Source organism: Dromaius novaehollandiae, chromosome 21, assembly GCF_036370855.1.
Source record: "Dromaius novaehollandiae isolate bDroNov1 chromosome 21, bDroNov1.hap1, whole genome shotgun sequence".
NCBI lineage: Eukaryota > Metazoa > Chordata > Aves > Casuariiformes > Dromaiidae > Dromaius > Dromaius novaehollandiae.
Window position 1 is genome coordinate 8,932,018 of NC_088118.1, and position 27,967 is coordinate 8,959,984.

Consider the following 27,967-nt stretch of genomic DNA (forward strand, 5'->3'; position numbering starts at 1 on the left):
CACCACCGAGTACAGAACAGCCAGCGCCAGATCCAGAGCTGGGGAGGAGGTCGAGGAGGGCTTCAGGTAGGCAAACATGTCAGTGCTGATAAACAGGGAGACCACAGTCAGGTGAGGGAGGCACATGGAAAAGGCTTTGTGTTGGCCCTGTTCAGAGGGGATCCTCAGCACAGCACTGAAGATCTGCACGTAGGACACCACAATGAAAATGAAACACCCTGAAGATAAACAGGCACCAACTGCAAGAACCACAGCTTCCCCTGGATAGGAGTCTGAGCAGGAGAGTCTGAGGATCTGGGGAATCTCACAGAAGAACTGGCCCAGGGCATTGCCTTGGCAGAGTGGTATTGAAAAGGTGTTAGCAGTGTGCAGCACTGCACTGAGAAACCCACTGGCCCAGGCAGCTGCTGACATTTTGACACAGGCTCTGCTGCCCATGAGGGTCCCATAGTGCAGGGGTCTGCAGATGGCAACGTAGCGGTCATTGGCCATGACTGTAAGAAGGAAATATTCTGCTGAAATTAAGAAGATACCAGAAGAGCTGGGCAGCACATCCTACATAGGAAACGGCCCTGGTGTCCCACAGGGAATTGGCCATGGATTTGGGGACTGTGGTGGAGATGGAGCCAAGATCGATGCTGGAGAGATGGAGGAGAAAGAAGCACATGGGGGTGTGGAGGTGGTGGTCGCAGGCTATGGCTGTGATGATGAGGCCATTGCCCAGGAGGGCAGCCGGGTAGATGCCCAGGAACAGCAGGAAGTGCAAGAGCTGCAGCTCCTGCATGTCTACAAATGCCAGGAGGAGGAACTCTGTGAGGGGGCTGTTGTTAGGCATTTTCCTCCTCTGGGCTTTGGAGGACTGTCGAAGGAGGAAAGGACAGTGACAAGTTACATCAGGCTTCTGTGAGCCAAACCCATTCTGTTTCTCATAGAACCCCCCATGTTTCCTCTCTACTTTACCTCCGTTTAGCTCCCTTTCTGGAGCTCTGTTTACACTGGCTGAATGTGCCATGCAGAGCAGGGGCTTCTGCCTGTGGTCTTCAAAGGAGTCAGTTCTGCTCTGCCAAGGGCGTAAATGGAGATCAAACAGTCCCGGGTATTTGGGAGGATACCTGGGGATGGGTGCTGGGAGCTGGGAGCAGGGGACTTGGTCCAGTGACCCAGGGGGAATATTCTCTATTTGACATAATGAGAGCTGAATACAGCACTCACGGCAGCTGTGTCTGAAAGAGAAGACCCTTGCGAGGAATTCATCTCCTCCAGCCTTGCCCTCTTGAACAGAGGGGTCTGTATCTGAAGCTGTCACACCAGCTCCCACTCCATCAAGGCAGAGAAACAGTCGAGTGAAGGCATCCATTTTCTCTAGAAAATGTGGAGGAGTCTGATGCCAGATCTATATGTATATGTGTATATATATATGTATTTTAGATGCCTTCTTCTCATTGTGGGAGCATTCTTTGATGGGGTTCAGTTCTTTGGCACTTCAGTCGCCCTCAGCATGAGCACTTGTGTACACGAGGAGGAAAAAAGGGCTTGTTGTGACTTTGTACAGAGTCGTGGGATCTGGTCTGTCGATGAGTCTTGCCCCTCACTGTCCTACACTTGCACCTCACTCTGATAAAGGATAACCACACTCACACCTTCCTCTAAGAAAGAAACTGGACTGAGCTAGGAGCAAAGGAGTTCAGTTTCACAATGAAGATTTCCAAATTCTTCTCTCTCAGCCCAGAGATGGAGGGAGTGATGAGGAGTGTGACAAGGTTTCTGACTCACCGGAGCAGACAAGGACTCTCAGATATCACAGAAATGCTCCAGGGAAGCTGTGCTTTTCTGGAGGGCAGGTTGCAGCTTGACAGGACACCCCAGAGAAACAGTCAAGGATCCTAGCAATGGAGTCTCCTTAAGAGAGAGTCAGCTCATTCCCCAACCTGATGAAATGCATTGCCAGGAGCCTCACAGGTTGGAAGGGGGTTGAAGCTTCTCGCTGACATAAAGACACCACCATGCAGGACACACAGGGCCGGTGTCTTAACTGCAGCTGAACACCCCCAAAAGGTCTGAGAGAAACCTCAGCAAGTCCCTTCATCCTCACCTCAGCCTACAGACTGATGCCAGCATCACCCTCTCTGGCCTCGAGAGGGTTTGTCTGACCTGCTCCTTAGGACCTGCAGGCACAGACATACCCCTGGACAGTGCCCTGCCTGTGGGAGGGTTCTAAAGGGCAGGAATGAGCACACAGAGGGTGGGATGGGCTTGGTGAGCATCGACCGGGAAAAAGCATCGGGACAGAGAAAACTCCTGGCAGGGGCAGCTCCAGGTAGCAGAGGTGGGCAGGGAATACAGAAACATTATAGGAGGATGGAGCTGAGCAAGTCATGGTCAGTCCCTGCAATGCTAACATCTTCCTCGGTGAGCTCAGTTCTGCCCTGCAGAAACCTCCCAGCAGCAGGGCACTGTCCAGGGCATCCCCATGTTTGCAGGTGCTAAGGAGCAGGTCAGATAAACTCTGCAGAGGCCAGCAAAGGGGAAGCTGGTGCTGTCTATGGACTAAGGGATGGGTGAAGGGACCTTCAGAAGTTCCTAGCACACACACTGACTGCTCTTTGAAACTGTTAATGAGTCTCAGTCTGCTGTCCAAGCCTGACAGCTCCATTTCTATTTTCCCCTTGCCAGGTGGTAGGAAAGAAGCGGCTACCTCTAGACAGTTTCAGTTCGCTATTCTTTAACATATATTCCTTTCCAAGTGGGGTGAGAGTATTTCAGCCCCAGCTGCACTGCTGCTTTTGAATGCTGTGTTGCTGCTGATGCTGGAGCAGGCAATGCCAGTGCAGTCTGGCACAGATCTCGTGTTGTTTCTGCACTGGGCACTTGGGCTGCCGCTTGGTAGGGAACCTCTGGAGTCTGCCGCGTCAAAATCACAGCGCTTGACTGAAACCCAAGATTAGGCTGATGTTGCAAGCACTGTAATTCTTGTAGTCCTAAGTGTAACGCATCTGTGGGGCACTTAAAAACACTTCTCAACAGCATGTTGTTTGCCTTGGGGCTGGAGCAGCTCCCAGGGTCAAGTTTCCTTGGCTGGCACTCCCCGGAGCTGTGCCTTACTGCTGATCTCTGTTGCTCGCCCTGACACATCCCTTTCTTTTAAACAAAACAAACTGAATCCTGGGTAAAATTGTCTGGAACAAACACATATGCACATTTCCTGCAAGGGCCAGACAGAGCTCTCCATGTCACGATGAGCGTGGCAGGTAGCCACTAAGTTACTTTGCTTGATAAATTTGGCCTACCAAACTTGGTTACCTTATGGTGACACTTTCCGCCTTCTCAGTGATCACAATAATGTGATAATGTGTTTTGGCCTAAAAGGGCCAGCAAAACTGACACTTGTACCTTTCTCATCAGGTGATCTCTTTGCACTGTACAACTACTGGTAGTTCTGATTTAATGTTGAACTCCAACGGTAAATTCGGGCAGGACAAAATATCAGTGTCATTTTGTTGAAGCCCACCACGCACAAGACAGGAAGCTTTGCACTATGGCATTAACAGTCTCCTTAGGTCTGACAGTTACACACATACTTTGCCTTTTATCTGGTAGCTTTATTAAGCTATTATCTGTTTATTAGTCCTCTTCAGCAAGAAGTCCCAAACCAGTTTCATTTTGTTAAAATTCATAGTATCTCAACAGTGTGAAGCCACACATTTGATACTTATCAATCACAGACCTCCACCATGCAGGAATAGCACGTAGCTGTAGAAGAAGAACAGCAAAATCTACAGGCATGGTTTACCTTGAGTTAATGAAACTCATCACAGGAGGTCACCAGTGTCAACTACAAGAGTGAGTAAAAAAAACCACACGGGCTTATTCTTCCAGCAGTGTATTTGCAAAGCTGACTGAAGAAATATGTCTTTTTTAGATTGCTCCATTAACTTGAACACCTCTTGGCAGAGGAATGAAGAGTTTTTTTTTCTCCTTTCCTGTTGTACTTGTCCCCCTTTTTCAGACTCATACATAGCTTGCCCTTCACCACTCCTCTCTTTACACTCACCTTCCTCAAGCCAAAACCCCAATGAGGGCAAGAGTTGTTGCACAAAAGCTGTCATGACGTTTCTGGGTCTCCTTCCAAGGCAACCCTCTGCAGTGCTGAAGAGCCAATGTAGGGAACAGAAGTACCTAGGGAGGAAACTGTGGCTTAGGCAGCACGGGGAAGTTTCTTGCGGTAAGGCCAGCTAAACAGCACTGTCTGTTGCCCAGGAAGGCTGAGGAATCTCCACACCTGGAGGCTTGCACCACTAGTTCAACAGGTGGTCAAGAGCCATATTCTCAGAAGCAGATGTCAGGAGACTGCACCAGCAGAACCTTCCAGTAACATCACCACCTTCGCTGTTGAGCCATGCAGGACTACGTAGTGTTGTCCAAGCAGAAATGTGGGCTGAAGTACATGGCTGTCCCTGACCTGAGACCACCAAAGTATTGCCTTCAGAGTTGAAGGCTCAGCTCTCTTTAGGCTCTTCCTCGGGGCGAACCATGTGGCTCTTCCTTGGGACGGATCTAAGGTTTCCTAGTCGGCAAACAGTGGCTTCCTGAGGCTAGTTTGGGCTAGGTGTCGAGGCAGGCAACAGCACTATGTGCACAGCACCTGGTTGCCACCTGCTCCTCCTGCACACACTTGCCTTGGCACCCAGCACTGCTGGTTTCATAACCGGCTGGCTGTGGAGAACACTTGAATGTTGCATTTTCTTGCAAAGGTCCCTTTTCACTTCTTTCTGGTCTTCTATCCATTGTGTGCACCAGGGTAGCTGTCCCCATGGGTGAGGGCCGGCCTAAAGCCCCTGGGAGGGAGTGGGAGTGGGATGCCACGAAGCGGGCAGGAAAGGTGGGAGTATCCTGCAGGGAAATATGAACCTCTGCAATGCAGGCAGAGCCATCCAAGATGAGAGGCACTGCCAGGCCTCCCAGAGAGCCTCCTCGAGGAAGGCTCAGCAGAAGCTGCTGCCTCCCTTTGGCAAAGGGAAGCTTTGCAGAGCTTCACTCTGCAGGCAACTGGAGCGTTTGGGCATTTATCTATCCACCGCCAGGAGCTAGCCTTTGCAGGAGTTGCCTGTCCTACAACAACATAGAGGCACACCTCCATGGGGCACGCTGGTGCTCAACTCCCTGCTGTGGGGTCTCTCTCTCCCTCAACAGCCCTTTTCTGGGAGATTGGAAAATCTTAAAAAATATGTTCAATCCACACCACCTGAAATACAAGTGCATGATATACAGCCTGGGGATGAAGTTTTGTTAAAGAATAGTGAACTGAAACTGTCTAGAGGTAGCTGCTTAGCACAACTTATATAAAACTTGCTTAGCATGAGGAGCTAAATATGCTGAAGCCTCAGGCCACACTTAGATAAAATAATGAACTTTTCCTTAGTCCAGTAAGAAAAGGGCCTCAGAGCTGGTTCAAGCTGGGAAGATGAAGTTACAAGCAGTCAGCATTCCTGCGTCTCACACTCCAAAAGGGAGGATGTCAAGGCTTTGAAATAAGACCAGCGCAGGGCATCAGGACCTCAAGGGACAAAGCCTTAGCTCACTGCTGGGGCAATGTTAATTGTTATGATTTGGAATCACCTCCTCCTTCTCAGGACCTTGAGAGAAAACAGTAAGACCCAACAAAAATAAAGGTACAACCGTCAGCAGAGACCACAAAAAAAAAACAAAAATAAGGAGAAAAACAGCTTACCTAGGAACAACGATGAACTCCAATGAGAAGAAGACCCCAGACCTAAAAATTACTATTGGTCTAACTACCACGTGGGAGGTAGGAAATTTAAGTTGAAAAAAGCTATAATTGCCCAGGATTTGTTTTTGTTAGGGTCCCTCTTTGGTGGCACCCATCTCAAGCTGTAATTACGGCACACGTGTAACTAAAATTTAATTATTTAATTTGCTTTAATTTGGCTCTGAACTTTTCTGCGGGAAACTAGGGTCGGGCCCTGTTATGGTGGCCGACAAGCCTAATTTCCATAACAATCCTCACCAAGACAACCAGCAGTAATGTACCTGACGCTGCCCTACCAGGTATGGATTGAAAAGGGGCCTCACATTAAGCCCTGGAGCCATGTGCCTGCAGCTGCCCTATCAGATACTGAGTCACCACTGACCTCACAAGCGCCAATGGCAGCCATGTGCCCGCTGCTGGACTATCCTGTACCGAGGCACCACTGACCTCACACTCAGCCTCGAAGCTGTGTGCCTGCTGCTGGCCTATCAAGGACTGAGGCACAAGTACCTCACAACCTGCACCAACAGCACTTAGGTGCCTCCCCTGGCCTAGGAGGTGCTGAGGCACAAGTCACCTCACAGGCAGCACCCAAGCCAGCTGCCTGCAGCTTGCCTAGCAGGTCCTGAGGGTAAAGTGACCTCACAAGCGCATACCCTCCCCATGGGCCTGCTGCTGACCTATCAGGTACTCAGGCAGAAGGGACCTCCAAGGCCATACTGAAGGTATTAAACGGTTTCCTGCTGATCAGGAGAACACACAGAGGGGACATCCCAAGAATCTGCATCAACTAAGAGCCTGCTGGTCACAGCCTTTTCTCTACAGGAAGGTGCTCTGCCAAAGGATGTGTCACAGGGGGAACTGGGAACTTCTACTGGTTCTTCAGGCATGAGAAACATCTCTGGGCCAGCCTGTATTCCACAAGAACACATGGGTTGAGGCAGGCTTCTCTGATGCCTCTGATGCCCTTCTGATGCCCAGAGGAGAAGCTCACCTGGGTCACCCTCATGTCCCTTGATGTCACTGTCATCACTCCTTTCATGACACTCCTCTGCAAACGGCTGTCATCTCCTGGCAAGACTCTCCAGGTCATGGGACATCTCCACTCTGTCACCCTGGGCACAAATCACAGAAGGGAACAATTGCACTTGCATTTCCTTTACCACTGAGTCCTAGCTGTGAGCAACTTGTTCTGTAGCACCTGCTAGATGACAGCAGGACGCCACTTCCATTTCTAGTGCCTTGGTAAAGAGATCAGCCCAGGGAGCAGCTGCACTGGAAAGGGTTTCTCACATTGTCAGATCTGCTCATCACTGCACCAGGCATTGACCTGATGCCAGACCTCGGCTGTGGCAGCTAGTCTACAAACACACAGTCTCTGCCCCACAGAGCAGGTCCTTCTGCTAGATACAGCCAAGGGCCAGCAAGAAGAGATGGATGCAGGACACTCGCCACTTGCACACTCCCCTGGCACTGCTCTGCTCGCTGCCTTCCCCTGGCTCCTCAGCTCAGACACACAGGGAAGCTCTCGTGGTGACACCAGAAGGTGGCCAAGGCACTCTGGGCTCACAAGCTGCATGCAAACACTCCGCACAAGACCAGGGCCAGAGCTGGCTCCTTGGGCAATGCTGCTGCTTTCAGAAGGAAGGATGCTGCTCCCTGTGGGCACAGTAGGCTGCTGCTTTCCACCCCCATGACCCCACCACATCATGAACCTCCAGCTAGGGACAAGGGTTAAGGCAGTTATTTTGTAATAAAGAAGTTACAGACACAACTTGGAAACACCTGGGAGTCCTGTAGGTGTCCTGAGCACAAAGTAACCTCTGCCCCTTTCCTTTCGTTAGCTGGACAAGAAGCTTCTGTGAAAGGAAAAAGGGGGCAGAGGCTTTGAAACGAGGTGCCAGCAAGGAGACAGCCCCAGACTGGAGGGCTGGGGAAACACCTGCAGTCCTGTAGGAACAGGTTCTACAGCACGATCCCAGGCTCCACACCTGGGTTTGCAGCACACCGATGGCTGGGTGCCATGGGCAGCCTGGCCCTGGGCACATCTTCACCCCTCGCAGAGCCAGAAGCCCAAGAGCTGTGAGACTTCCTCAGTTCAAGCTAAGCAGGCTTTGGGGCACGCACACAAAGGCACACAGGGGATGCCGGCAGTAATTATAAGGGTCTTGGACTCATCCTACATGGCACCACAACCATCTAGGAAAAGGAGGGGGCACTACAGCATTTGCTGCGTGGGCCGGCACTAACAGCATTTGTGGGAGGAGGAATTTGCAGCAGAGCAGAGGTACCAGGAGGTGAACCCCCTCCCCAGGTCACCCAAAAAAAACAGGGGCATTGATGGAAGCCTTTGCATCCATATGTAGCCTCATCTCATTCACTAGCAGCTGCTTTCACACAGAGCTCACAATGCTGGCAATGGGGTTGACAGCTACAGGAACACACCCTGGCACCCTGCCTCCCTCCTCGGGGGCTCCAGGACTGCACTGGGAGCCTACATGACCATGACTGCAGTGACCTAGGAAGAAAGAATTGGAGGGTTACTGTCGGTTCTGCTGGCCTTTACATAGTCACAATAGCCAGGGGCAAATGTCTCCCCTCTATGCTGAACTACATTCATAAGAGCACAGGCAGCTAGGCCACTGGCTACTGAGTCCTGTTTGAACTCCCCAGTTCCAAAAAAGCACTGACACACAGGACAGATCCCAGCCTAAAGCCACCAAGTAGGTCAGGGGCTGGAGCATGGGGCATATGAGGAGGGGCTGGGAGAGCTGGGTTTGTTCAGCCTCAACAAGAGAAGGCCAAGACAGGGGGTCTACCTACTCTGCACAGCTACATTATGGAACGCACAGAGAAGATGGAGCCAGATTTTCTTGGAGGTGTGCAGCAACAGCATGAGAGGCAACAGGGACAGCTTGGAGCAAGGAACATTCTACGAGCATTCCTGGCTCGCACCAGGATGCTCCAAGGGGGGAAAACAGTCAGCAATGGTCCCCACCCCAGGTCTCCCAGAAGGCCCTGGGAGCACAGCACTGCTCTCTCCAGACACCTCCACCTGTGATGAGCACCAAGACATGGGGGTCACCACCCACCCCCACCACAGGCCACCCCACCGCTGTGACACCTCGCATCCCCCACCCCTCACCTCACAGAGGGTTCCCAGCCAACATGTGCCTCTGCAGCAGGGATACATAGGGTGCAGTTCCACACATGGCAGCAGCCAGGGCACCCCCAGGGCTCCAAATCACACAGACCAACTCTCCAGCCCTTCAGTTTGCTTCTAGTCCTCCAAGGCCTTGCAACAGGCCCTTCCTCTCAACAGCCAGGCACAGCCCTGTGCCTGCTCACTCCCCACCTCCAGGAATCAAAGGACAGAGATATCCTTCAGATCTGGGAGAAAAATCTCAGAAGCCTCCTGGTATTTTGACGGGGCAGAATTTTCTGCAGCACGCAAATAAATCAGAGATTACAAATGTCACTACTCACGTGAGCACTTAATTGATTTCGTAGTGTAAAAATTCCAGCTGGGCTCCCTCATCCACCCATAACAAGAAGTTATCAGCAAGAAGCACAAAAACAAATCCAACATCTATGTTTACCACACACCCAGGACAACAAGTACTCTCCTGTTTGGGACCCTGACACTCTGAGACACGGGGAAGGACTGCAGCAAGGGCATCTCAGGGGGTGAAACCAGCAGAGCCGGGATTCAGCAGCTCTGCAGCCCCACCTGGGAGCAGGGCTAATGACAACGGCCAGGGCAGCACTGGCTGCCCAGCAGCTGCCAAGGCCCTGCAGGAGCCCAGCAGCTCCCAGCACAGAGCTGCTCTGCAAACACCCTCCCGGCTGCTGCCAGGGCCGCAGGGCTGTGGCCCAGCAAGAGGCACGGAGCAACCGCAGCAGCTGGGGCCCGGCAGGACCCACGGGGACAGCCTCTCTGTGAGCCCTGGAAATGCACTTTTCAGGACAAAAGCGAGCCTGGGGCAGGGCCCTGGCAAGGACACAAGCAACCTGCTGCACTCCCATTGGCTGTCGGAGCCATCAGTCATGGCCAGCCTGCCCTCCTACACTTGCCGGCCAATAGGAGGGCAGCACTGGGGGCGATGCCTTGGCAACGCTGTGGCTCTGTGTGACCCCAGGGGCAGGCCTTCCCCTCCTCCCCCCCCCCACCCCAGTGGGACGCCATGTTGTGGGCAGCAACACGGGGTGTTGCCGGGTGCACCGGGGCCTGGGGGCAGCCTGGCGCCATGTGCCCAGGCAGTGCGGGGCCCCGGGGCCAGGCCACTGCCCTGCAGGGGCTGGGCTCTGCCGCAAGGGCCCTGCAGGGCTCCTGGCTGCCCTGCGCCTGGGGACTGTGCCGGGGTGCAGGGGTGTGTCCCATTGCAACCCCCATGGCTGGGGTGCCAGAGCCCGCAGGCAGTGTCCTGCCGCTTCAGGGCAGGGCCCTCTGGCCCCTGGGGCCCCAGCCCCTGCCCGCAGCAGCCCCGGGGCTTGGCAGCCCTGGCACTGCACCCGGCAGGGCTGGGCCGTGGCCAGGCAGGGGCTGCTCTCTGCGGGGCCAGGCTGGGCCATGGCACATCGCTCCACAGGGCTGAGGAGCCCCGGGGCCCCCAGGCAGCCAGGGCCAGAGCAGCTCTGGGCCTGCCGGTGCTGGGCAGTGGAGGTGTGGGGGTGGGGGAGATGGCCCTGATGGGCTCCTCCCAGCACTGCCCCCCCACGGCCCAGAGAAACAGGCTTGGGGTCAGCAGGCACTTGTGGGGTGGCAATGGCACCCCCACCTGTTCCCAAGCTGCTCTCCCAAAAAGGCTGTCTTTTGGGTGCAGAGGTCTGACCACAGTTTGCAGGAGGACAGGGGCTGTGGCCATTTGAGGACAAGAGCTCTGAGCCCAAAACATGTTCTGCCAAGTTGGAAGCATAAAAGGATTGAGGGGGAAGGAACAGAGGTTCTCCCAAACAAGTAGATGCCTGATGGTAATTACAAGATGAATGTTTCCTTTTCTATGTGGGTATTTCCAGCAGGGTCTTGAGAGCCCCACGGGAGCTGCGGGACACCTCAGCCTCCAGGACACAGGGCCCCTTTCCTGCCAGAGCCAGATCCCCAAGGGGGACCGACTCCCAGGAATCCTGGACTTGCATTGCCGCCTGCCATGAGGGGATGAAGCTGGCCCCACGGGAGCCTTGGGGCTCAGGGCAGCCCCATCCCCAGGACCTAGGAGTCCTGACTGCCACATTATCCGCTAAGTCAGGCGGGACCCTCAGGCAGGGCTCTCATGGCAGCCCCCCACCCTCTCCAGCCACCCCCACAGCCCAGGACCCACCTCTGTTTTTGCAGTTAACAGTCTCTGTGCAACACCTTAGGAAGGAGCTCCTGAAGCCCTTATCCTTGGTGGAGAGCCCCAGGAGCACTGGGAACAAGGAACTGTGGTCTGGGCTGATGGTCCCAGCGGCCCTCCATCTCACTTGCCCCCTTCTCGTCAGCGTGTCTCTCCAGATGGGGAGGAAGGATGCTCTTCTCATCTTGTCACCTAAAACTCCCCTCCAACATGTCCCTGTTCCTCTGCCTGTCAGCAAGCAGCTCCAACATGGCCCCACTGCCTCCTGTCCCTCCTCCTTGTCATGGAGCGGCTCCAAAGGACGGCAGTGGGGAGCACATGAGCAGTGCCCAGCAATGTCCGGGTCTCGCAGGCAAATAAGGACACTGCCATGGCAGCACCGGGGAGACCGTCCTGTGATGTGGCACTTCCAACTGTGACCTCAGCTCGTGTCACCTGGAGGCTCATTAGGTGACTGCCGAGGAGATGGCACAGTCAGGGAGAGAGCAGAGAGGTTTCCTCTAACATCCTGGAAAGCAGTCACCTCCCCTCACCCCAGTTATTTTCCAAAAATTTCTGATAAATCCTGGAACATCTCCAGACGATGCCAACGGCTCTGAAATATCTCAAATGGGGCACTGGAGAGGTCACTTCTGTGGGTCTACACTGGCAGGTCTCTGCCTTGGGCAGACCTGTGTAGCAACCTGGAGTTGGAGGGTTGTTTTGGGGTTTGGCATTTTTCAGAGACAGGAGAAGAGTCAGGTGGGATGAAACAGCACAAAGTGTGGCCACAAGCTGAGATGCTTTGGTGAGCCTCAAAACTGATAACTACTGTGGGTTGCTCTTTTTGTAGATGTAGGATGTAGGACAGTATGGGACAGGATGTAACCTTCCTCCTTGCGGCACCAAAGCAGCCTCTTTCTTTTTAAAAGTCCTCAGCAAGGTTTCTTGGTCTGTGGGTGTAAAGAGCAAATGTGCCCTTAGCACATATCATCCAGAGGGTTTTATCCAAGACCCTTGTCCCTGCCATGCTCCAAAGGCATGGGCGAGGCCAGTTTTCTCATGTCCAATGAATTTTGCCTAGCTTTTCTTCAGGCTGAGCCTGGGGAAAGCCATTTCTCATCTCTGGGACTCAGCTGATCCATGGGCTTCTCAGTATGACCTTGAGGCAGTGCTTCTTTCCTGGGTACAGTCCCTGACACCCTGGATCCCCCCTTGGACCCTAGCTCTCTTGGGGGCTGTACAGCCCTGGCACCCTGGATCTCCCACAGTTTTGACCCTGGGCTTCTCAGGACATGCCCACACACTGCAGGGCTGCTGCCCAGGCTCCAGTGCAGAGCCTATAAGGCAGTGCAGTGCCTCGGGATCTTCATTTTGGCTCATTCAGAAGTTTGTGAGGGGACCAGCCCTGAACTCTGCAGCTACTGGAGTTTGAGAACATCCCTACAACCAACCTTCCTCCTCCTCCTTGTCTCTGCACAGTCCTGGGGCGACTTGCCGAAGGGAGACTCCATGCTCCTTGAAGACTGTCAGAGATGGGAGTCTCTTCCCCATGGGGAGGAGAGGGAGGGCCTTCACCAGCCCCATGCTGACTTTTCCACCCCCAACCTTCACAGTTGTTTGGGCCTGGATCTGCCCACTTGCCTTCACTGTGGTCATGGCTGCACTGAAGCCCATGAAGATGCCGGTGCTCCCACCTCAAATGGGCATCCACCCCAAACCTGGGAGCCTAGGTGGGAATAACCCCATCCATGAGGAGATGTTGAGGGACCTGGGCTTCTTTATCCTGCTGAAGTGCAAGCAAAGGGTAGCAGAGTAGGAGCCTGTGGCTGCTTGAAGGGTGGTATCAGAGATGATGGAGTTTTTCTTGTCGGTGGGAAACAGCATGAGAAGGAGAAAAAGCCACAAACTGCAGCTTGTGGGGTTTAGATGTGACAGTAGGAAAAGAAAATGTCACTTAAAGGGTAGTGCTGTGGTGCTATAGGTCACCCAGAGGGAGTCTGTGATCAGCCCCTGGCTTTGTGTTTCAAGGAAAAGCAAGTGAGGACAGGAAGACATCAGGAGAGATCGGGAGATCCTGGGGTGAGAGCGAGGTGGGGAAGCAGGTTGGGTGTGTACAGTCTGCAGGGAAACAGGCACAGGTGTGGAAAAGCATAGGGCAGCCTGTGGTGGAGATGGCCAAAGGCAGTGCCAGGGTTGAAAGCTTATAACAGAACTAGGTCTTTGATCTCTTGGCTATGGCTGGTGTCTCTGCCACCGAGGCCCACGAGAAGACACCATTCCTTAAAGCACTGTGGCCTTGCTGCCTCCTTGTTCCCTGGGAGCCCAGGAGGGGCCATACCATGGTCCTGCACTCAGCATTGCACACTCCCACTTGCACACTGCCCCCAGGAAGAGCCCTGAGCAATGCATGATGGAAAGGATCACCCTACTCAGGGGCTGGCTGTCAGTGCCTGGCTGCTCTGCTTGATAACACACATCAAGGTTGACTTGGCATCAGAGCCACCTGCACCATTGCCTTTGCCTACCTGCAATCAAGGCCTCCAACTTTCTGCTCTAATCAGCCCCCAAGGGGACTTTGGTGGTAATGGCCCTCAGTGGGACCTGTTAACACTCCAAGAAACCTGGGATTTGCTTCTGACTTTAACTTCTTGAGAGGTTTCTTCAGTCTCTTCTCAGCATATGAGGTTCATGGGCTCAGTACCAAGTACACCCGAGGGGGTCATTAAAAACCCTCTAAGGAGTCATGCCTCCTTCCATAATTTTCTTCAGTTCTTCAAGTCTTCTGTGGCTAATTGGAAAGTTTTCAGGTGTGTGTTCAAATTAGGCAGATTTCAATGAGCACATGAAAAAGAAAGATGTCAGCTTCTGAAGCTTGCTTTATTTTTCAGTTTTCAGAATAAGCGATACCCACATTCTCCAATTCATACTGACCCACTGGGTCTCCTAATGAAGTCTGGACATGTAGGACAGGCAGTATTTTTGATAGGAGACATGTATGGACAACCTTCCTCCCCAGCTCCCCAGCTCTGCCAGTTCCCTCATCAGCCACTGGGGACTTAGATCACTCTGGTTAAAATCTACCCTTTTACCACTCAAGGCTGTAGCTGAATGTTACAGCTCATGTGCACCAATTCCCACCTGCTTTCCTTAGAGAACTAGCTGTAAAGAGACACAGAAGGATTTGTCTTAATTGTGATGAAACCAAAATAAAATTTGAAACAGTTTAATAAAAGATAAAAAACACTCCTCAACTGTATGTCCAAGCTACCTCCGGTGAGCTCCACTTCCCACAAGACATAACGAGCTCCTGCTGCTGGCCTATCAGCTACTCCAGTAGAAGTGGAGTAGCTCATCATCAGGCTGCTGGCCTGTCAGCTACTGACCAAGGGCTGATTTGACACTGGGGATCTCCTGGCCCAGCTCTCGCGGACAGTTGTGACCTCCCTGCCCACAGCCCGGCCACACGGCTATTGCCGCCTGCAGCTCCTCCTGCCTCCCCCAAGGCTCAGACAGCTCCTGAGCGGCCGCCCGGACTCACCCCGGGGCCTCACAACACTCATCAGGCAGTGAAACACCCGCTATGGACCAGTTACTGCCCCAGAGCAGCAGCTCCGGGAAAGGCTTGACAATGGGTCTGTGACCCAGGGCAGAGGCAAAGCTTCCTGCCCCCAACCCCCCCCAGCCACCCCAGATGAGCTGCTCAGGGGCAGGCCGGCACATCTGGCTCGCAGGGCAGCTCCCCTGGTCCCAGGGCGCTTTGTCCCAAAAAGGAAAGACCTTCTAAGCCTGTTCCTGATGCTGTCCTGTCCACACTCAGGAAGAAATGACCTTGCAACCACATATCCAGACATGTGCTGCCTTCTGTCTTCACAGGTACTGTGGGGGAAGTGACCCCAAAATCAACATGCAAGCCATGTGCCTGCTGCTGGCCCATCAGGTGCTCAGGCAGAAGTGATCTCACAAGCACAAAGCCAAGTTGTCCCCTTCTGGAGTACCAGGCGTTGAGGCAGAAGAGCCCTTACAAGCAAAATACAAACTATGAGCTTGTTATTGGCCTACCATCTTCAGACACAGAATGACCTCACATGCATTTTTACACCATGTTCCTCCTCATGGCCTATCAGCCGCTTAGATTGCAGTGGCCTCACAGCCACTTGAATGAACCTGTGCCTGCTGCTGGCCTACAAGGTACTCAGGAAGAAGCCATCTCAGAATCAATACTGAAATCATTAACCTGGCTCTGGCCTATCAGGTGCTATGGAATAAGGGACATCACCAGAACGTACCTGCTTCAAGCACGCAGACTCCGCTATACCTGCCCGAAAGCCAGGAGGCTGTTTGGAGGATGGCTGTGATCACCATCACTCCCTTGACTCCAGCTACTCCCGGCAATGCATCGAGAGCTAAGTGGGGCTCCGCACTCCCACCCAAAGCTCAGGCAAAAACCAGTGCCTTGCCATGGGCAGCAGTGGCAGCACCTAACCACACCACACCGAGCACACTGGTGCCTGCATGTGGGGTGCTCTCGTTTCCCTGCTGCAGCACACAAAGGTCCCCCTACAGCAGGAGAGTGGGGGAACTTGCAGAGCCTGCATCTGGAAGGAAGAGAGACCTGAGCTGTGCACCCCTTGCAGGGCACTCTTGCCTTGGCTTTCCTCCTCAGAGGCACTCCTTGTCGAAGGAGATGTGGCACAGGAAGGACTCAGCCCCTTGAGAGTCAGCTCCCAAGAGCACACCTGCCTGTCTCGAAAGACCACCTGGCCACAAGGCCTTCACTCCTCCAAAGAGCTGCCAGCACACTACAACCCAGCCAGCAACGAGCAGTGCTCACGGCCTCCTCCTCCCTCAGCAAACACTGCTGCAGGGGAAAGCTCTCATTAGCAAAAGCAAACGAGAGGAAAGGAGGGAAAAAGCAGACTTGGTTCATATCTCAGAGCTAGGGGAAACACTCCCTGGCCTTTAGGCAGCATCCTGGCTGCACATCCTGGCAAGTTCTTAGGAGACTCAAGGCCTGAACCTCAGCACGCAGAAGTGGGCTGCCAGCATCCCTGGCACATGCCATGAGGGCAGCCTGGGCCCTGTCAGCAAAGTCACCTTCTCACATCACAGCGCTCCCCAGCTCTCCAGCCTGGCAGCATTCCCCACGCACAGCACTGCTCTCTCCAGCTACCTCCTCCTGTGCTGAGCAGCAAAATACTGGGGGCACCGCCCAGTCCCACCACAGGGCATCCCACCACTGTGACACATCGCACCCACCACCCCTCACCTCACTGAGGGCTGCCAGCCAACAGACACTGTGAGTCAGGGACACACAAAGCACAGCACCAGACATGGCAGCAGCCAGGGCACCTCTGAGGGCCACAAAACACACAAAGGCCAACTCCCAGCCCTTCCATTACCTTCTAGCCCTCTAACGCCTTGCAACAGGCACTTCCTCAGAACAGCCAGGCACAGCCCTGCGCTGGGGCACTTCCCGCCTCAAGGAAGCAAAGAACAGAGATACCGTTCAGATCTTAGAGAAAAATCTCACAAGCCCCCAGTGTTTGGATGGGGCAGAATTTCTACAGCGTGCAGACACTGGAGATCAGAGATTACTAATACCACTGCTCACACCAGCACTTCATTCATTTAGCAGCATAACAATTCTATCTTGATCCCCTCATCGACCTATAGCAGGCTGTAAACCTATACTTAGCAAGAAGGACAAAGTCAAACTCTGTCCACATTTACCAGAGAACATCATCCACATTTTAAATGTTGCACTACCAATCCATGATGAAGGAGATAGATAAAATCTGTGTCACATGGTGTGCAACAGTATTGTCTATTTCTGACTGTTTCATTAGTTGCTTTTCTGTATTGCTGTAGAGATCTGCAGGTGTCAATCCCTCCTCTGGGCACACTCACCACACCCAGAAGTCACCTCACCACCAACAGCTGCTGGCCTATCAGCTGCTCAGGCAGAAGTGACCTCACAAGTGCATGCCCCCACCAGGTGGCTGCTGATGGCCTGTGGCTTTAGAGACACAAGTTTCCTCAAAATACCTTCCCCAGGCATGAACATGCTGCTGCCCCACCATTTACCCTGCCAAGGAGACCTCACAATGAATTTCCACACCTATCTGCCTGCTGCTGGCCTAGTAGGCACGCAGGTACAAGTGACCTCACAAGCAAATACCCAAGCCATTAGCCAAGTGCAAACCTTGGCAAAAAAAGTGACCTCACAGTGGCTTTCCCAGCAATGTGCCTCCACACAGTCTGTCAGGCACGGAGGAAGAGCTGAGCTCACAAACATTTTCCCTGCCATGGGCCTGCTGCTGGCCTCCCTGCTGCTCTGGAGGAAATGACCTCAAAGTCAGTTCCCAGCAATGGGCCTGCTGCTGGCCTATCACATACCGAGACACAGCTGACCTCACCAGCACATTCTCCACTTCACAGCCTGCTACTCGCCTATCAGCTTCTCACCCAGAAGGCACCTCACAGGCACCTTTACAGCCATGTGCCTGCTGCAGCCCTAGAGGCTGCTGGGACAGGAGGGACCTCAAAGGAGATTGCCAGCCACAGAGTGCCAGCTGCTGGCCTGCCAGCTGCTCTGTCAGCAGTGACCTCACAAGCAACTTCCCAGGCAGGGGCCTGCTGCTGGCCTAGCAGGGACGCAGAAGGAGATGACCTCACAGTCACCTTCACAGCCATGTGCCTGTCACTGGCCTACAAGCCTCTGAGACAGAAGCTACCTCACAATGACTTCCCCAGCCATGAGACAAATGCTGACCTATCAGCTGCTCAGGCAGAGTGATCGCAAAAGCACAGATCCCAGCCAGGTACCTGCTGCTGCCCTACCGGCTGCTCAGGCGGAAGTGACCTCACAGTTGTCACCTTTCCAGCCACAGGTCTGCTGCCATCCAAGCAGTTCATCAGTCACAAGTGACCTGACAATCAACATCCAAGCCTTGATCCTGCAGCTGGCCTATCAGCTACTCCACCAGAAGTGACCTCATCATCAGTAGCTGAGCCATGTGCCTCCTGCTGGCCTGTCAGCTACTGACAAAGAATGGATTTGAAAATGCTGATTTTCTGGCATAGCTCTTGTAGACAGCTGTGACCTCACTACCCACGCACCAGCCACGCAGCTATTGCTGCCTGCAGCTCCCTCTGCCCTCCCCAAGACTGAGCCAGCTCCTGAACGGCCTCCCTGAGTCACATCATGACATCACAGATTCACATCATCCCCTCACCATGCTCACAGGGCAGCCAAACACCCCTCAGGTACCAGGTACTACACCAAAAAATTAGCACCTACACCTAGCCTATCACATATTGATGCAATGGTTACCTCACAGTCCAGTTCATAGCCATATGCCTGGAGCTGCCCTAAAAGTGTCCGAGTCACAAATGACCTCACAAGCACAAACCGTAGCAATATGCTGCCTGCTTGGCACAAGTGACCTCACTATCAGCCTTGAAGCTGTCGGCTAGCTGCTCGCCTGTAACACACTCAGGAAAACATGACCTCACAAGCACAGAGAGCAGCTATGTCCCTGCTGCTGGCCTCTAAGGTACTCAAGAAGAAGTGACCTCACAGTCTGCCCCAAAGCCATGGTCCTACTGTTGGCCTATTATGTCCTGAGGCAGAAGTGAGCTCAGAAGCACAACACCACAACGTCCCTGCGGCCTGCCTCTCGGGCAGCATCGAGACACGAGGGACCTCACCAGCATCACCAAAGCAATGTGCGTGCTGTTGGTCTACCAGGCTCAGAGGCACAACTGACCTCACAAGCACAAATGGCATCGACGTGCCTGCTGCTGGACCATCTGGTACTGAGTCAGAAGAGACTGGAAAAGTGCAAAACCTTCACAGAGGAGACTCTCACCTGGGCCACTCGCATCGCCCTTGAGTATGCTGTAATCATTCCGTACAGAACAGTCCTCTGCAAACCGCTTTCATCTCCTGGCAGGATTCTCTCCAGGTCACGGGACATCTCCACTCTGTCACCCTGGGCACAAATCACAAAAGGCAACAATTGCTCTTGCTTTTCCTTTATTACCATGAATTCCGAGCTGTGAGCCTTTGCACTGGAGCACCTACACAATGACAGCAGGAGGCCACTGCCATTTCTAGGGCCTCGGTACAGAGATCAGCTGAGGGAGTAGCTGCACTGGAAAGGGTCCCTGACACTGTCACATCAACTCAGCACTGCACCAGGCATCAACCTCATGCCAGACCTCAGCTGTGGCAGCTACTCTACAAACACACTGTCTCTGCCCCTCAGAGATGGCTCTTCTGCTAGATACAACCAAGTGCCAGCAAGAAGCAATGGATGCAGGACCCTCACTGCTTGCACACTCCCCAGGCACTGCTCTGCTCGCTGCCTTGGCTCCTCAACCCACACACACAAGGAAGCTCTTGTGGTAACACCAGGAGGTGGCCAAGGCACTCCAGGCTCACAAGGCACATACAAATGATCAGCACAAGACCAGGGACAGAGCTGGGTCCTTGCGCAATGCTGCTCTTTTCAGAGGGAAGCAGCCTGCTTTCTTTGGGTAGAGCAGGCTGCTGCTTTCCACCCCCATCCCCTGAGGATCCTCCAGCTAGGGATGGGCCATTTTGTTTAGTAATACAAAAGTTACAGATCACTGTAGAAACCTTTGAGAGTCCTGAAGGCCTCCTAAGTCCAAAGTAACCTCGGTTCCTTTCCTTTAGTTCCTTGGACAAGGAGCCCCTGTGAAGGGAAAAAGGGTGCAGAGGCTTTGAAAGGAGGCCCAAGCAAGGAGACAGCCCCACACTGGCGGTCTGCTGAAATGCCAGCTGTCCTGGCTCTGCAGCAGCAGCAGCAGTAGTCTGGGCTCCACAGCTTGGTTCACAGAGCACTGGGGGCTGGGTGCCACAGGCAACCTGGCCCTTGGCACAGCTTCACCCCTTGCAGGGGCAGGAGCTGTGAGACTTTGCAGAGCTGGGAGCCCAAGAATTCTGAGACTTGCTATGGACTTGCTATCTCCCACATATTTGACCCTGGGCATCTCAGGACATGCCCACACACTGCAGGACTGCTGCCCAGGCTCTGGTGCAGAGCCCGTAAGGCAGTGCAATGCCTCAGGACCTGCATTTTGGCTCATTCAGAAGTCTATGAGGTGACCAGCTCTCAGCACTGCAAATCTTGCAGAAGGGAGACTCCATCCCCCTTGAATACTGTCAGAGATGTGGCTTTGCAAGTCACTGCCAAAGGAAGGACTCCTTTACTTCTTTGGGTTGCTTATCCAGCCTGTGGCACCTCCTCTGTGGCGCTGTGAACCCGGCTGTGCACCCTGAGGTCTCTGCCCTTTCTCTGCCTTGTCTCCTGGGGGTCTACCCAAAGTTATCTCTATGCACCAGGGCCATGGGAAGTGTTGCTTTAGAGAGCTTACTTGAAACTGTGACATGTTGTGGAGCTGAAGGTCTGACAGCAGCTAGTCTGGAACGTGGACGTGCCCCCCACACCCTCTCCTGCTCCTTGCCCAAGGCTCCAGGAAGGTGTCTGGAGAGAGCAGTGGGTTTGGTGGGGGTGGATTGGGTTTCCCTTGACATGCCTGAGTCCTGGCTGGGTTGCTCTGAGTGCCCAGGAAAATCCCTCTTCTCTAGGGGCTTGCATAGAGTGCTTTCCAGACTTTTGTACAGAAACACAGCCTTGTCTGGGATTCCCAAGAGCAGCACAGCCCCCGGCACAGCCCAGGACCCCCAGGAGCCGTGTGGCTCTCTCTTGTATGTCCACATGTCCCGATTAAATTGTCAATTTCTAACATCACCTTTACAGCACACTATCCGGGCGCTGTAACATTGCAGCTCCTTCCACTACTCTGTTCATTTTCATACAAAGCTGCTGATTTCCATTTCCACGAGTTTAAAGCTTGCTCCGTCTTTCAGTAGTTTGTTCCTCTGGGCAAGTCCTACATTCTGTTTCTATCTACCGTTTTCTCTCTCTCCAAAAGATTCCTAGTCAGGCTATCCCTTGTGGAAAGGGGACCTCATTGGAGGCAGCTTGGACTTAGCATACAGTTGAGGGGTGTAATTGTCTTTAAGGAACTATATCAAGCTTTATTTTTTCTCCTGCAGTTAAAAATAAAATCCTTGTGTGTCTATTTGCAGCTAGTTCTCTACAGGCTTCAGTGGAGTATGGGAAGCTTTTAACCAGAGGGATACAAATCCCAGGTGACTGGTGAGAGAAATGGCAGGGCTGGGGAGATGGGGAGGAAGGCTGTCCATACAGTGTCTGACCTCTGGGACACTGCTTTTCCTAGATGTCCAGACTTCATAAAGAGACACTTTTTGATAGCAACTGGAGAATGTTGCTGTCACTTATTCTGAAAGCTAGATAATACTAATAGTACTAGTAATAGTAGTAATAATACTAATACCTTTAAAAGCAGAAATACTTATATATTTTTGAAGTCTCCATCTTTCAGCTACACTCCTGAAACCTCTCCAATTAGCCATGCAAGACTTGAAGAAAATTATAGAGAGAGATGTCGTTCATCAGGCCTGTTCGCATTGTAATGAGTCGCATGGTGTATTTGGTGCTGAGTCCACAAACCTCAGCTATTGCGAGGAGATTGAGCAAAATGTTCAAGTCAAAGTCAGAAGCAAATCCCAAACTGCGGTAGAGCATTAATAGATCCCACTGAGGGCCATTACCAGCAAAGACTCACTTAGGACTGATTAGAGCAGAAAATTGTAATCACCCATTACAGGTAGGCAAAGGAAATGTGCAGGTGGCTCTGATACCATGTTAACCCTTGATGTGTTTTTCAAGCAAAATGGCCAAGCATGGACACCCAGCCCCTGGGAAGGGAGATCCTTTCCCCCATATGTTTTTCATGGCTTTTCCTGGGGGCAGTGTGTGGGTGGGGGTGTGCAATGTTGATGCAGAACAACGACATGAGACCTGCTGGGCTCCCCAGGGGACAAGGAGGCAGTGAGGCCCTGGTGTCTACTCCTAGGCCTCAGTGGCAGAGACAGCAACCATAGGGGACAAAGACATGAGTTCTGTTGGAGGCTTTCAGCCTGTTTCAGGCAGTTGGCCTTCCTTGCTGCCCAGGCACACTGCTGTCTGACTAACTTGCATACTAACTGGGATACAAGTATACTGTGGGAGAAAGTGTCAAAAGCCTTCCTAAAGTCAAGGTACACAGTGCTTTTAACACAGAAGACCATCAGGTTGATGAGGCATCATTTCCCTTCAGTAAATCTTTGCTGACTGTTCCCATCACCTTCTTCTCCTTTGTTAACCTAGAAATGGGATCGGAGAAGACATGACCCACTCCTGTCACCCTTGCTGACCTATCTGGCTTAGCTGTGCTCAGAAGGTGTCCTCCACACCCTCCAGAATCCTCTTGGACTCTTTCTACCCTGCAGCATTGCCCTCCCAGGATATGCCAGGGAGATTAAAGTCTCCCCATAGGAGCCGGGGTCTGTGATCCACAGAATTCCTCAGGTTGCTTAAGGTTGCTTTTGTAGTTCTGCAACAGCTTGTGCATCTCTGCTTCCTCTTGTTTTGTGACCCAGGCTTTGTACATCTGTGTATATTTGGGCTGCAAAACCTCAGCTGTGGCACCAGGGCTGAGTGCAGCGTTGTTGCTGTGAAACCTGTTCCCCAGAGCCAAGGGCATCGTGTATGCAAAGGCCAAAGTTCAGCACAGAGACCTGCTGGTGTAGATAGCAGATAGCAATGTAATGATGATATCAGGCACCAACTAAGGGAGCAAATGCTGCAGTAGCCAAGGCCAGAGAGAAACAGAGCTGGGCTGTGCAGCCATGTCAGGAGAGGTGTTTGGTGCCTGAGCTGAGTCTGTAGCACCTTGGGGCCTGTGATGGAGGTGACTGGATGTCCAGGAAGGACAAGGTGCCCCTGAGAAAGTGCCTGGGCCTGAATAGCCTGTGATCCAGCCATGCTGCAGCTGAATCATTAGCACAGTCCCTGTTCCTATCATAGGGAATGAGAAAAGGCTTAGGGAGAGGAAAACGAGCAGGGTTTGAGAGTCTAGGCATATGCGTGCAGACCTTGGTGGGATGTGCCTTCATGCTGGACACCCCATGCATTTGACAGCCCTCCATCTGCCCTGAATTACATGAGCTATTTGCAATGTGGAGATCTGCATATATTTCAGCTTCAGAGTGAGGGGAGCTCTTGCAGTAGTAGACATCAAGTGTCATTTCAGATGGCCAAGGAGATTCTCCACCTGGCCCCTGACTGATGCTCCAGAAGGATGCGGGTCTCCTAGCTGCTCCATCAGAGCAAGGAGACACTGGTACGTGTCTTGGACCACCTCTGGCACTTCAAATGTCCAAAAGTGTGTGTGTGTAAACAACCGGCAGCCACCCTTCATCTCCATTGATCACAGTGGGAGCTTGGACAACGAGATTGCCTGCAGACACCCATTTTATGCACCCCAAAACCTGGGCAAGGGGAATCCCACCTCCTGTGCATTTGTGGAGTGCACGGGAGGCTGAATGCCAGTCCATCCCAAGGGGCTTCTCAATGGGCATTAGATGTGTTGATTTCTTCCTCTAAATCACTCCCTGAAGCACAAGTCAATGAACTGGCTTCTTGTCTTTTGCAGGTGTCCTGTCTTCTTGGGAGATGGGAGCAGGGCCTTCTAGAGTGAGACATTTCCACCTCTCTCAGATAACCATCCTCTGGTGAGAGCAACTGCAATCCTGAAATCAGTCTTTCTCCACTGTTTAGGTAGTGACCATCGGTGATTGTTTTAGTCTACTTCAGTGGACATTTCCCTTGGGTGACCCTGCTGCCTTTCAGGAACTGTCATCCCTGGAGCCCCAGGAACATCTTGAGGATGCAGAAGGCGCAGCGAAAGTCACATCTTCAGCTGGGCCTCTGCTCCTGAGCTGGGTCTGGCTCCTGGGACTGCAGGAGCCCATGGCAACCTGTCATGCGCTGCAGAGAGACAGCTCTGTCCAGGTGCAGCTCCTCTTAAAGGAGCAGCAAGACTGAGAGCACTGCCTGCAAGCACCAGAATGAGATGAGTGACTCAGAAGTTAAAGACAGCTGGGAACAGGAGGATGGCTGAGAGCTCACTGTGAGGAGAAATCTTTACTGCCCTTGACACAGTAAGTCTCTGGCTGCAGGCAACGCTGCTGTGGTTCCCGGAGGGTTCTTCTGAAGCTGACACCTTCCACAGCTGATAGGGTCTGTCAGGGTGGCTCTCCCAGCTTCTCCTGTTTGGAGCAGGTGGCGCTTTAGAGCACAGATTCCCAGCCACACCGTCAGATTGACAGGGCATCACAGCTACATTCCTCAGGGGGTGGTGCAGGGGTGTGAAGCCAGGGAGTGCACCCAGGTCTGCCCAGGGCTGCATTTCAGAGCAGTGTCCCTGCACCCCAGGGTGCTCTGTGCCCGGGGCAGTAACTCTGCTGCCTGCGAGGGTCAGCACTCAGCCTGCCCAGGGAACTCCCCATGATGGTGCTGCAGGGAGAAGCTGTGGGTGGAAGAAGCAGCCCCCATCAGAGCAGGTTCATTCTGTTGAGAGGGTGCTGCATGGTTCAGGCCTGCTCTCAGCTCCAGCTCACCCCCAGGACATTTTCTGAAGGGGACTTTTCACGAGGAAAGTATATGTTGGTCATATCTGCAAAGGGCAGAGCTTTCCTGCCTGAGTCTGTGCTTAAGCTTTCCTCCTTTGGACAGGTTTGGAAACAGAGTTGCTGGGTTTAGACAAGAAACTGCGAGTCCTAAACTGTTGTTACACTGAGAGATCAAAAGGTCTGCAAGGAACCTCAGCAAATCCCTTCAGCCACCCCTCTGCCTATGAGCAGCACCACCATGATGTTTATCAGCCTCCTCGGGGTTGCTTCTAGCTGCTCCTTAGCACCTGCAAATATGAAGATGCCCCTGGGACAGTGCCAGGCAGCAGCGGTATGATGCATGAAGGAGGAGAAACCTCTAACAGGAAAGGCTATGGGAGGGTGGATGTGGGCAATTCCCTGACAGTTTCTGCAATGCAGATGCCTTGCCCTGAGTGACCATCCCATGTCTCCTCTGCCACCCAGCAGAGCCTCTTCCCTCAAGGCAAGGGATCCAGGATATGAGCCACCTCCTCTGCAGCCTGACCTCCAGGAGAGGAGATGTGTGACACAGTGGCTGAGAGTAAAACCTCACCTGCAGGCTGGTCTGCACGGCTGGGTAAGATGCAGGCTTTCCTGTGTGCCTGTGTGGAGAGTTTGCATGGGAGCGAGGGGTCCAAGATCCCTTCTAGTCTGTGGGTCTTTGGGCTATGCAGTCTGTAGGGCTGGGGAATGCGCCAAGTCTCCCTAAGGAACCATCTTTTTGGGGGAAATGCAATAATCCAAACAGTTTTATTGCACAGGATTTGCTAGTGTTCAGGCTGTTAGCAATGGAAAAGTCAAAGATTTCTATCATAGAAATGTGCCCCATGTGTGGCGACTGCATCTATAACAATAAATAAATAAATAACAAAGTCCCTCCGCTACAGCCCTTCTTCTGGAGAATGGGCTGTGAAGATGTTGCAGACCCCTTCCCCATTATGAGTAGGCTTAATCGGAGAGAGGATGTGGACACAGAGCTTGCATGTACCCCCTGCCCCACAACCCCTATTGTGGCTGCAGATGTGGCGCAGGTGGTAAACTGATGTGAGGATAGGCTCTACCTTAGTGGAATGGGTCCTGTAACCCTTGCCTTCATGTGCCTATTTTCCTCCCTTGTGCTGAAAAGGAGCTGGGGGTGATTGATTTGGATACAGACACCTCTGTTCAGAAGGGTGAAAGAGGAGGAGATGAATTCCTCCCAGGGTTCTTCTCTTTCGGAGGCTGATGGGCTGGATGCTAATGTCATCTGTCCCTGCAGGACTTGGAGAGTATTCCCACAGGGTCACTGTATGAAATCCCTTCATTCAACTAAGGGCATCCATTCCCAGAAAGTGCCCCTCCCACCCCACCCCCAAATACATGTTGCTGTTTCCTCTCTCCATGTACCCAGTGTGGCAGAGCAGATGGTGAGAGCTAAGGAACTGAAGTTACAGATGAGATTCAAATATGAAAAGTCAGTTTTGTTCTGGAGTCATGCTTGTGGTTTGGCTGGGTATCAGGGCTATGCTTGTGTGCACACCCCGAGCACTTTGGTCATTAGCTCCTTGCCTGGCCCGAGAATTTCCTCACCAGTCATCTGCACAGATGAGAGGATAGGTTGTCATGAGACAATGGACCACCCTGAAACTAGGTGATTGACTGGACCTAGGCAATTAAGTATTTGACTGAGAGTTATGGCAGCCCTGCAGGTGGGAATTGTTGAAGGTTCTAGAAATTCCTCAGTGGCAAATCCTGCTGTGTCTAGTCCATTTTGTATGCTGAAATGTGTTGATAAACATCCTGGGTGGAGTGTCCCAAAGTGTCCTTGCTGCAAAAGTGATCAGCTCATGCGTAGCTAAGACATTTGTAAATAGTCCATACAAAGTGTTCCTGCAATAATGGTCACATACTGTGCGGTTAAGGTGTATCAATAGCAATGAATTATGCATGTGCTGGGTGGTCACGTGGGTCCCCAGCCAACTGGATTAGAACTGAGCCAAACAGGGGTTCAGGAGTCTCACCTAATCCAGCTGACAGCACTGCAAGGAGACATTGTCACTGCACAATGACTGACCATCCTGTTTTGATTCTGAGTGTCTGTGTAACAAGCAGGGCTGAATCCCCTGGAGCCCATGGACAGAGGACCCTGCTCCCCATAGTAGACTGCGAAAGCAGAGACTAGAGCAGAAGTAGAGGAGGCAATGGAAGGTCCTGCTGGCAAGGAGAAGGGACATGTGGGGAGTTGCTGTGAGAAATGCTGTGGGTTTTGTTCCAAGTCAGTCCTATCTTGTCAATGTCTTTTTCTCCCTGGACAGTCCTCCAAAGCCCAGAGGTAGCAAATGTCCAACAGCAGCTTCCTCAACAAGTTCCTCCTCCTGGGGTTGGTGGACACGCGGGAGCTGCAGCTCTTGCACTTCTCGCTCTTCCTGGGCATCTGCTTGGCTGCCCTCCTGGGCAACAGCCTCATCATCACTACCATAGTCTGCGACCGCCGCCTCCACACCCCCATGTACTTCTTCCTCCTCAGTCTCTCCATCCTCGACCTTGGCTCCATCTCTGTCACTGTCCCCAAATCCATGGCCAATTCCCTGTGGAACACCAGGGCCATTTCCCACTTGGGATGCGCTGCCCAAGTCTTTTGGTGTCTCTTCTTAATTTCAGCAGAATATTTGCTTCTTACCATCATGGCGTATAACCGCTACATTGCCATCTGCAGACCTCTCCACTATGGGACCATCATGGACAGCAGAGCTTGTGCCAGAATGGCAGCTGCCTGGGCCAGTGATTTTCTCTACTCTGTGCTGCACACTGCTAACACATTGTCAACACCACTCTGCCAAGGCAACACAATGGACCAGTTCTTCTGTGAAGTTCCCCAGATCCTCAAGCTCTCCTGCTCAGACTCCTACCTCAGGGAAGCTGGGGTTATTGTGGTTAGTGCCTGTTTAGTCTTTGTGTGTTTTGTTTTCATTGTGCTGTCCTACATGCAGATCTTCAGTGCTGTGCTGAGGATCCCCTCTGAGCAGGGCCGGCACAAAGCCTTTTCCATGTGCCTCCCACACCTGGCTGTGGTCTCCCTGTTTGTCAGCACTGACATGTTCGTCTACCTGAAGCGCCCCTCCATCTCCTCCCCAGCTCTGGATCTGGTGCTCGCTTTTCTGTACTCGGTGGTGCCTCCAGCAGTGAACCCCATCATCTACAGCATGAGGAACAAGGAGCTCAAGGAGGCACTGAGGAAACTGATTCAACTGGTACTAGTTCGGTAGCAATAACCTGCCCATCCCTCTTTGTAAGTGATTTGAATTCATCTCAGAC

At 52.8% G+C, this 27,967-nt stretch overlaps 1 protein-coding gene and 1 pseudogene across 1 annotated transcript; one reads left to right on the forward strand and one right to left on the reverse strand.

Moving 5' to 3' along the window:
• Positions 1-12,738, reverse strand: LOC135330429 (olfactory receptor 14A16-like; annotated as a pseudogene).
• Positions 12,737-27,918, forward strand: LOC135330430 (olfactory receptor 14A16-like). The gene is made up of 2 exons (XM_064524075.1): positions 12,737-12,894; positions 27,114-27,918. The coding sequence occupies exons 1-2, from the start codon at positions 12,737-12,739 to the stop codon at positions 27,916-27,918; spliced, it is 963 nt and encodes a 320-aa protein (XP_064380145.1).
• Positions 27,919-27,967: the final 49 nt, after the last annotated feature.